This window comes from Echinops telfairi, unplaced genomic scaffold (assembly GCF_000313985.2).
Source record: "Echinops telfairi isolate 266 unplaced genomic scaffold, ASM31398v2 ScPeMD7_5868;HRSCAF=6743_0, whole genome shotgun sequence".
In the NCBI taxonomy this organism is placed as follows: Eukaryota; Metazoa; Chordata; class Mammalia; order Afrosoricida; family Tenrecidae; genus Echinops; species Echinops telfairi.
In genome coordinates, this window is record NW_022109767.1 from 1042533 (window position 1) to 1053473 (window position 10941).

The 10941-nt window shown below is 44.7% G+C and overlaps 1 protein-coding gene across 2 annotated transcripts in view; it reads right to left on the reverse strand.

Moving 5' to 3' along the window:
- Positions 1-498: 498 nt before the first annotated feature.
- TRIM38 (tripartite motif containing 38) overlaps positions 499-10941 on the reverse strand; it is a 14964-nt gene continuing 4521 nt past the window's right edge. The window contains exons 3-7 of one of the 2 annotated variants that reach the window (XM_045295729.1): positions 7281-7376; positions 3517-3747; positions 2073-2095; positions 1869-1981; positions 499-825 (exon numbers count right to left, since the gene is read on the reverse strand). In XM_045295729.1, coding sequence (XP_045151664.1) covers positions 809-825; positions 1869-1981; positions 2073-2095; positions 3517-3747; positions 7281-7376 — 480 coding nt within the window. In that variant the 3' untranslated portion in view covers positions 499-808. The remainder of the gene's footprint in view (positions 826-1868; positions 1982-2072; positions 2096-3516; positions 3748-7280; positions 7377-10941) is intronic. The other variant, XM_013007211.2, reaches the window with a different exon arrangement.

Here is a 10941-nt window from a genome sequence, read left to right on the forward strand (position 1 = left end):
GCTGATGCTGACTCATAGTCACCCTATGGGACAGAAGAGAACTGCCCCGCTGAGTTTCTGAGACTAACTCTTCACGGGAGAAGACAGCCTTGTCATTCTCCCTTCAGGTGGCTGGTGGTTTCAAACTGCTGGCCTTGAGGTTAGCAGCTCGATACTTAGTGTGATCCATATGGTTTTCACCAAATCATGTCAGTTTAGGTAAGATTTTTACAACCAAATAAGTTAAGAATATATGTTCAGCTTCCGGGGGTTTTCTAATTTTGTAATTGTAGATAAGGGATTATGTATGTATAAACTCAAAAAGCCAAACTTATTGCCATCAAATTGAATCTGACACATGCGACCCTTCAGAACAGAGTAGAACTGCCCCTGACTGTGGGTGTCTGAGAATTCCAATCTTTCCAGGAGAAGCAGCTCAATGCATAGCTCACTATCCCAACAGGGCTCCTGGTGGAAGCACAGCAAGCACCAATTCAGGGCCCCAAATTGAAGGAAGCCCTGATTTTAAGGTTGGTAAAGTACGGTTTCAGTTATAGTTTTATCTGTTATCTGGACCAAGTCCTTAAAACTTGGTGGCCCACAGCCCATAATACTCACCTCTTTGCATTGCTGAGAGGTGTCTGAAATAAAATGATGGATACTAGACTTGCACGTAATCTTCACGACAGCCCAAATGAAGTATTGTGGTGTAGTGACATTTCTTAATAATGTTCTTCTATCCATATCTCTGATTGGGTGGCACCGGGCAAACTGAGTGCGTGTAACACTCAGAGAAGGCACTGGTCAGTTTTAGTTGCAACTCCCCTATCTACAAAGACGAGCCATCTCAGAAGCAGGAAGAGAGAGAAAGCAAGGAAGAAGAGTCACTAGTGGAGCACATTTCAGATCTCTGTCTGAAGCAGCAGAGGCAAGGAGACCATGAGGCAAAACAGAGGTGTAGCGCAGAGACAACAAATAAGACTGGGAGGTGGAGAAGTGGTCCAGCTTCCTGGCCCATAGGGGCAGAGGCCAAGGGACCACCACAGGGCTGAGAGGCTGAGGACCAGAGACAGACACTTAGCTGCTGGCTGAGGAGAGGTGCTGCTGTGGACCAATGACGGTGTCTTTAGTGTTTACTGATACTGACTTGTGAACTTCCCTAATGAACCCGCCAAATGATTTTTTTCCAATTCCTGTGCGGCCATTGTAAAGAATTGTTGAACCCATCAGAGAAACAGCGTCCTGGGAGGAAGAGTTGTCAGAGTAGGGTCCAGCAGGATGGAAGACGGAGGCATGTATAACCTCTACTTAATGGCAACTGGCCTCGGGCTGATAAGGAGTTGGAGCCGTCTTCTCCCTAGTATAGCCAGAGGTCAGATATGGACCCTGGGATGTTTTCATAAGCACTTACAAAAAATAAAACCTATCGTTCTGACTCCTCGTGACCTTATGGGGCACAGAACTACTCCTTGAGGTCGGAGACTATAAATCTTTATGGGAGCAGACAGTCTCATCTATCTCCCTCAGACCAGCTGTTGGGTTTTACTGCTAACCTTTCAGTTAAGGGCCTAATTTTAATGTCTAACCCCCAGCACAGCCTCCTCCAGTGAAGTAAGGGTATTTAATACTGCCCTATTTCCAGATTGGGAACTGGGATACTTATTTGCTTGGGGTCATCCATACAGATAATGGGAAAGCAGGGATTTGAAGGGTCTGTCCAGATAACCCGTCAGCTATGCCTCCTGGGTGGGGGGGGTCATAGTGCCACGAACAACCAAAAAAACAGCCTCTCAGGAACAGGTGATGAACCTGCTTCCTGCTCACGGTCCCTTCCATCCACACAGCACTTAGGGACATTTGGGATGACCCAGTAGGTTAAGCTGGTTTACCTTGATAGCTTCTCAGCTTTCTCTTCACATCAAAGTAGAGCTCCGGAATGTTGCATGTTGTGCTAAGCTCCAGAGAGACAGCTTCTGGCCTTTCTAGTTTCACAGCCCAACTCCTAGACCAAGCAGAGGGCCAAAGACTTCATTAGTGGTCCCTTCCATTCAACTCTACATGGCCTACCTCTCCCCTACCCCATCCGGACTTACCTGTCCAATGTGTTCTTCACATCCTATAGAGGAACAGACACAAAAAGTGAATGTGAGAACTATTTAACATAAGGCGACCAGATGTCCCGCTTTTGGCAAGGGCAGTCCTGATTTTTAACAATTTTTCCTGTGTCTCGCAGCGTTTTTAAAAAGTCCCAATTTTTGGAAAGAATGCATGACAAGCTAGGGTATACGGTTTTTGGCTGCCATGTGGCTGTTTCGCCAGGATATGAGTTTTATCAATGGTGTCCTGCTTTACCAATGTTAAAATCTGGTCACCGTAATTTAACAGGACTTGGCAGGGGTGGGGGGTGGGCATTTCACTCTAAACCCTCTTCCCAAATAGCTAAAAAAAAAAGGGAGAGAGAGAGAGAGAGAGAGAAACCCCAGCCTTAGGAATTGCTTGAGGCCACAAGATACTCCTCCCATCCCAGCACCCTTGGAGAGTCTGCGGGATAGGATGTTTATGAACCTGAGTCTCCATTTCCTGTTTAAAGCCTGTGGGAAGCTGTAATGTTTACAATCACCCCAGCCTGGGGGAAGCTGTAAGGTTTACAAGCACAGTAGCCTGTGGGCTGCTTGGAGAAGGGGCCTGCTTTGCCCAAGCTGCTCCTTTGATGAGCCTGGCCTTCAGGGCTCCAATTTCCTTCTGAATGAGCACATACTGTAGACCTTTCATGGCAAAGGGCCTGAGGAAGGTCAGTAAGGTGGTGGAAGCAAGTATCTCACGTGGTGGTGCTCTAGCTACTCTTTCAACACTATAATGCTCTGCTGCTGGGAACCAGGGGTAATCACCCAAGGCATTCACCTTCCTGGGCTAGACCAGGGGTCTGAACACTTTTGAGATGGAAGATCCAAACTTGTCCCTCACAATAATTTTAAATTACTCAATTACACTAAAGAAATTAAATCACTATTCACTGAATAATATCCTTTAACATTTTTGAACTTTACATCAGAATCACATGTACATACTGAAAGAGGCGAATGTGGCCTGAGAACTGCAAATTGCCAACCCCTCCTCCCTCCCCCGCCAGGTGCTGCCTGCAGTTGGAATGAGACCTCGCAATATCTCAGGAGCCAGGGCTCTCCAAGCAGAAAAGGGAGAAGGTCCTCCCTCATTTCAGGAAAGCGTCTCGGTATCAGGAGTCTCTGCACAAAGGCCTGGGGGGGAATGGTGGTGCCACTTGTTCCAAGGTTCTGTTGGCTCACCAAGCTGTCCACACAGATCAGGTGGATTTTTCTAATTAAGCCCAGGCTCCCCTATAGACGAGTGCAGGCCACCCTAAAGACACTGATGTTTAGGAGGAACGTTACTTCAAGGTCCCCTGAGAATGTGCTACTGTGGAATGGCGCTTGGCGAGCTTTACCAATCTTTCCACACGTCCTTACCATCCTCACACACTGAATACTTTCCTTTCTTCTTCCCGCTCCATAGCCTCACCTGTAGCAATATCTGGGGTGAGCTCTGACATTTCAGCTCCAGCTCCATGATAGAGCACTTCAGTTCACAGTGCTTCTCCTCTAGTATTCCCTTATTGTACTTCAGTCTCCTTATTGTCTGCTCTTCTTCTCCTTTCAGCCTCCACAGATAAAACTTCTCCTCCTCATGCAAGAAACTGTGGAGATTCTTAAAGTCGGATTTTATTCTTTTTCTCTGAACGTCCATCTTCCCCTAAAGACAAGGGGAAAAAAATCCCTCAGTTATTGTGGCGCTATTTTTCCATGAGACACTTGAGCTAAATGGATGTTCCAGGTTTTCTGCTGTACGGCCATTCCTGAGAGGCAAAGAGTCAGGCACATTGTCCTGGATGGCCCATTATCATTTTATTTATTTCCCTCTTCTCCAGCCAAGATACAGGAGAAGGGTGTGGACCAGGGCACTGGCTGATTTTATCATTAACGTAAGGCTATATTTTGACACATTAACAGTTTGGAGAAAAGTCCATTTTTATTAGAACTCTGAGAAGGTATCTTGCCACCACTTGTCTGTCAGTTTGCCATGCTGTGGTTGCCTGTGTATGCTATCAGGCTAGAAGCCATGCCACCACATTTCAAATACCAGAAGGGTCGCCCAAAGTAAACACATTTCAGTCGAGCTTCCAGACTAAGAAGGGACTACTAAGAAGGAATAGGCTGTCCACTTTGGAGGAAGTAGCCATGGACAACCTTATGGATAGCAGAAGATCAAGAGGTAGGATATGAGCACGTACCAATGGTATTCGAGAAAACAGTCCAAGCTGTACTGGAAGTATGAGCCAAAACAAGGCTAATGCCAATGGGAATGTTCCAACAGGCTAACGAAGTACTAGAAGTACTCGCTCATCTATGCCAAGAAATTTGGAAGCTAAGTACTTGGCCAAACGACTGGAGAAGATCCGTATTTGTACCAATTACAAAGAAAGGTAACCCAACAGAACGTGGACATTATCAAGAAATATCATTCATATCACATGCAATTGGAATTTTATAGAACATCATTCAGCACTGGCTGCAGCGGCACATTGACAGGAAGCGGCCAGAGGTTCAGGCTGGATTTCGAGGAGAATGATGGATAACGGTGATCATGGCTGATGCCAGATGGATCTTGGCAGAGAATACCAGAAAGGGATTTACTTGTGTTTTATTGACTATGCTAAGACATTCCACTGTGTGGATGATAACAAACTATGGATAGCCTTGAGAAGAATGGGAATCTCAGAATACTGTATTGTGCTCATGCAGAATCGTACATGGATCAAGAGGCAGTTCTGAAAAGAGAACCAGGGAATACTTCAGAGATTAAAACCAAGAATGGTGTGTGTCAGGGTTGCATGCTTTCACCATTCTGTGAAGCAAATAATCAGAGAAACTGGATGATATAAAAAAGAATAGGGCGCCAGGAATGGAGGAAGGCCTGTTAGCCACTTGTGATACACAGACGGCATAGCCATGCTTGCTGAAAGCGAAGCAGACTTGGAGCACTGGCTGATACAATTCAGCGATGGCAGCCTTCAGCATGAAGCGCAACTCCATGCAAAGAGAACCAGATCCTCATAACTGGACTAATAGGCAGCATCATGGTGAATGGAGGAAAGATGGAAGCTGGAGGAACACAGCAGCTGCAACAATGGGCTCAAAGAGAAGAACAGCTGTGAGGATGGGGCAGGACCAGGCAGAGTTCCATTCAGCTGGAGCTCGAGTCCCTCTGAGTTGGACGCACCTCAACCGCACCTAACAAGGGAAAAGCTCAGGAGGCAAGAAAGGACAGGCAAGATGAACTAATGGAAAAGGCAGACGCAAGAAAAGTATGTCGGCAGGCACCTACCAACAATAGCAGGTACCCTGCAGTCTAAGGGAAGTTCTTGAAGCAAAGCTTCGTAGTATCAACAGGATTGCCATCGCAGGTAACCAGACTGATAGAAAAGTCTGTAATTCTCAGCAGGAGGGTGGGGGTGTCCAAGATTGGCATAATTTTATTATATGTTAACTGAGTATTATTAATTTATGAGTTCAGGGTCAAATGAACAATTTAACCATCCCTGTATAAGATGGTCAGAAACCTAATGATATATTTTATGGAAGACATAGAGTCATAATTTCTAGTAGTGTTTCCTCAATTCATGAGGTCTTTCAGTGCCTTCTGACTTGGTAGAAGAACCATTGATTTAGGATGAAGAGGAAGGTCTCTTTTGAGAAGACAGATGTAACCTTTACTCTTGAGTTGATAGGATTTCCCTATGTGAGTATTTTGGTTACAGGTAAGTCTCTGTCCGTTCCCGAAGAGCCTAGAAATGAGTTTCCTTTGAGAACTTAACTTCAAATTTAACAGACAAAAAGGATTAGGGCAGAGATTTGAAAAGGACCTCCGAAGAAGCAGAGCAGGCCTGTGGGCTTTGATTGCCCGCTGATGCATTATCAAAGGAAAAATCCTTTCCAAGAAGGGAAGTTTCTTTTGAGCAGGGGGCTAGCTGGCCATGGGAGTATCCTCCGAGTCCCGAGAGTCTGGCAGTTACTGGTAGGAAGGTTTCTGCAGTAGTTATGGGCCTCCTTATACACCAATGAGTTTTCTACACCAGCGTCATATGCTGGAGGACTATGAGTCTGTTTCTGAACGATCATAAGTTTTCTATTCCATCTGGTTATTTTAAACCATAAGGTCAAAAGCCAAACCCTACACTGTGGCAATTGTGCCAAGCTCATTAGGTTGGGGCCTGCACATGAGTCAAGTACTTAAAATGCAAATTACCCAAGGCTGGTTCTAAGTAGATACACAGATTCTTCTGCTGACAAACGTATCAGGAATTCTAGCCTACTGTTGGAAGGTTGAAGGGAAGGGAAGTAAATTCTCATGTATGTAGACAAGTAGAGGCCACCTGTGTCAGGAGAGACCAGCCGCTGACAACTATCACAGGTTTGTAGGTGCAACCGTAAGGTTATAATATGTAAAGGTTATTGTAAAGTCACAGAAGACAGGAGAGTGAGTAAAATAAAGGAGTCAGACACATTTCATAGTAGCATGCTCACCTCAGCCCCTCTTGGTGGTCCACGTGGAGGTGCAAGAGGAAAAGAGGGCAGGAGAGAGCCAGGCGGGGAGAGGGAAAGAGGGGGACCCGAGAGGAGAAAGCGATTTATTTATCACCAAGGCTTTTATATCTTTGGGGGTGTACAAGCTCCCTGATTACAGGTAATGACCTATGTCACAGGAAGGGATAGCACCATAGGCAATACAGGATAGGGATGATCTAGGGGTGTACACGCTATAGGAAGAGGAGGAATTAAGGGTACTCATGTGACAAGATGAGCAATCCCAGATTCACGATGGCAGTTTAACCTTGATTGTCCTTGAGCTGGAGAACTTGATTTATTGTGAGACCTCCAGGAAAAGCAATCCACTGTCCGGGACAGTAGGGAGTGAGCCTCACCTATGGTGGGCCAGACAGTAGTCTGAGAGCTCTGGATGGCTGATGCCTTCAGGGAGATAACTTGACAATCATTTAGCATTAGTTGCAAGCAGTGTCTTAGGTCCTTGAAGGAGACAAGCTGGGGAAAGGCCTTTTTTATATCCCACACACCTGACATAAAAACAAATAATGGTTTCCTCCTTGAGTGTCAGTTATTTGGTTTGGTTTAGTGAGAATAAACCAGCATGGTCTTAGCCGCAACATCCCCGTGGTCTGTGCTCTGAACTAGAAAACAGCCTTGAGATCAATACACTCAGATGCTTACCTTCCATTCAGTTATTTGCCGTGTTGTCAAAACTTTTAGATTCATACATTCATTGTTGAGCTGGCTCAAGTATGTCACTGCTTCCAGGAGCTTTTTCTGAAGGAAAAATAGGGTGAGTCGAGTCAATCAAATTGCCGATACTAATTGGGTCTCTTCCCATGTGAGCTCCTAAGCCCTTCAAGAAAAGTTAGAGAAACAAGACTGTTTCTCGAGTCCTATGGTTTGACGAGCCCTTGCATGAAACAAATGGTTATGCACTGGAGAGCCAGACAAAAGGTTGGTGGCTCAAACAGACCCAGAATTGCCTCCGAAGACAGGCCCAGTGATCTGCTTCTGAAAAGTTCTCCGCCTTGAGAACTTGCTGAAGCAGCTCTGATATGCACGCAACAGGTGACCATGAGTTAGCAACTAATGGCACCAACTGGCATTGTTTTACAGGGAGAATGCTAAGGGCTCTTTCTGGAATAGCCTATTCAGGCCCCTCAGCAATGGATGGAAGTCTTAACATTTTGGATTGCAGTAGAAACGAGGCTTAGGAAAGTCTGTGTCTGTGGATAACCATTAGCCCGAGCTGCTCCTTTTCTCGCTATGTATGAGAGGATGTTGGGGGGAGAGTGATTAAAATGTGAATATTCACATGACAGCTATGAGTTGCTCCAAGAAGGTTAAGCGTTACTGTATGCTGAGGTGGAATCAGTACTGACATGTCCTTATGAAGAATCAAGAGCTTTAATATAAAACCATCTCAGTCTCCTGTAGTGGGGAACCAGGAGGCCCACCAGTGGACAATAGCTTCTGGCAGGGAAGAGAAGAAATGAGGTCACAGGACTATTGTCATTGTTCCTTTATTTTCCCAAGGTGAAGGGTGAAAACCCACCGCCTCGCCCTCCCCGGGTTCATCTACAACTGTTCAAGTCCTTTGCTTTCCTTCTTAAATCTTCCTTGAAATGTTCTTCTCTTCCCGCACTGCAATAACTGGAATTTTACTCTTTGATAGTCCTTAGGTTTTATCCGTGCAAGGATAATCTTTCCTTTTGGGAACTTCATCACCTCGAGGTTACGCATTTTGTATGCTACATTTGTTTTTGTAGTTGTTGCCTTCGAGTGGATTCTGACTCATGGAGACCCACGTGTGCAGAGAACGCTGCCCCCTGGGATTTTCAAGGCTGTGATCTCTCTGAGGTTCCTCTGAGTGGGTTAGAATGGACAATTATTTTTTGTTGTTGGCGTTATAGTGTCTAGAGTTAGCGAGATATCCCAGCACCTAACTTGCAGGATGTCAACAATATTCAAGTAGTGACAAAACACACGGTTCCTGAATTTTAGTGCACATCAGGATGACATGAAAGGCCCGAGCAAACAGATTACTGGGCCCTATGCCTGGAGTTTCTGCTTCATTAACTTTATAGAAGCAGAATATATTTCAGCTTTTTCTTCTTCTTTGTAATTGTGCTTGTCGGTTCAATGCTAGGAACAGTTTTATAAATGGATTGCAAGTACGTGATAACAATATGGTAATAACAAGACCCTAAACATTTGTTGGTGATTCCCCCTGCCCTTTATTTTTAATATATTTTAAGATATTACTGGCGTCTAAAAATTCTTCCTTACCATTATGGTAGAAACTTCTTTAAGCTCTATTTAAACAGATTATGGAATCTTCTGCATTCCATCTTTATAACACACAGACTGAAGCCCAGAGAGATGAGGCTCATTCCATTGTGCCAATGCATCTCCCCGCCAATTGAACTGACAATTTTTTCAGCTAGTTATTGAGTGTTTAATTACAGAAAAAAAAATTTTTTTTTAGTATCACCCAGGGACTTCTCAGTGTTATTTTCAATGTCAGCTTGACCCATGTCCAAAATGGACATCTCCTAGAGATCTGTACCATGTTGGGCGAGGTGGGACTCGAGGCTGATAGCAAGGCTCCAGGCCCCAACATTCTTTCCTATGTCCTCATTTGCCTTTCCTCTATACACAACCGCCGTCCTGGTCACCATGCATCTGGAAAGCTCTCACGGTCATCCATTCGCACAGGTGATCTCCTTTGCCTGAAATGCCATCTCTTTGCTCCATCCTTCTATGTGTGATTAACTTGCGAGTCCTTCAAGAGCCACTTTCTTTCTTGTTTTTTTTTAAACATTTTATTAGGGGCTCATACAACTGTTATCGCAATCCATACACACGTCAATTGTGTAAAGCGCATTTGTACATCATTCTCAAAACATTTTCTCTCCACTTAAACCCCCGACATTAGGTCCTCATTTTCCCCTCCCTCCCCGCTCCCCCCTCCCTCCTGAGCCCTTGATAGTTTATAAATGGGTATTTTGTCATATCTTGCCCTGTCCGATGTCTCCCTTCACCCACTTTTCGGTTGTCTGTCCCCCAGGGAGGAGGTCACATATAGTTCCTTGTAATCGGTTCCCTCTTTCCTACCCACTCTCCCTTTACCCTCCCTGTTTCGCCGCTCACACCACTGGTCCTGTAGGCCCTGGATTCCCTGTATTTTCAGTTCCTATCTGTACCAGTGTACATCCTCTGGTGTAGCCAGACTTGCAAGGTCAAATTCTAGTCATGGTAGTAGGAGCGGGGAGGAAATATTTAGGAATTAGAGGAAAGTTGTATTTCTCATCGTTGTTACATCGCACCCTGACTGGCTCATCTCCCCAAGACCCCTCTTCAAGGAGATCTCCAGAGCCACTTCTTTCAAGAAGTCTTCCCTGATACCAATAGCTCCTACTACCCTTTACCTCATGGGCTCTCAAACTTATTTGGTCTACCATCCTCTTGACAGAAAAAAAAAAAGAAAGAAAAAATATATATAGTTAGCATCCCCCTGATCATTAAAAATGTTTGTGCTATAGTTTATGAGGAGATACCCGCCCCCCCAAAAAAAACCCCAGATTTTTTCCAAAGTTATATATGGTACTTAAAATTCTTTTACAAAACAACCATATTGCCTTCAAAGTACTCTCCATTACACTAATAGATTTATCAAATCTGCAATTCCATCCTTGGAAACATTTTTCAAACTCATCTGTTTGGATGGCTGACAGAATCTGCCTTGTTTTCTTCACATCTTCAAATTCGTCAAATCACTGTCCTCTCATGTCCCTCTTCATTCGCAGAAACAAAAAGAAGTCACACTGTGCGAGGTCAGGTGAGTAAGGTATGTGGAGCAAGAGAGGCATGCTGTTTTTGACAAAACCTGGAGCACTGAGATGGTAGTGTGAGCAGGTGCATTGTCATGGTGGCAAACCCTGTCCCCCATCTGCCACAAATGAGGCCTTTTCTTATTGCACTGCTACACAACTTTTCAGAAGCTCTAAATAGGAAGCTTGATTCAGTCTGACCTGGTGCAACAAATTACAAATGCACTACGAGCCGATATTTTTGTCTGTTCAGGAAGTTGACGGACATCCAGAATGAGGTTTGCCATCAATCAACATTTCACCTTTTTTAAAATGAGAAAACCACTTGAGTTTATCCCATAGTGCTGTCCTTGTAAGCTGTGCTCAAGTTTCTGAGCAATTTTTCCTGAGAAAGAAACAAATTTCCACAGCCTTGCTGTTCTCTTAAATTGGCCATCATAAAAAATGAGTTTCGACATACCTTGCAGAGGGGTAGTGGGGAGATGAGTCACTTAGGGTTCAGTATA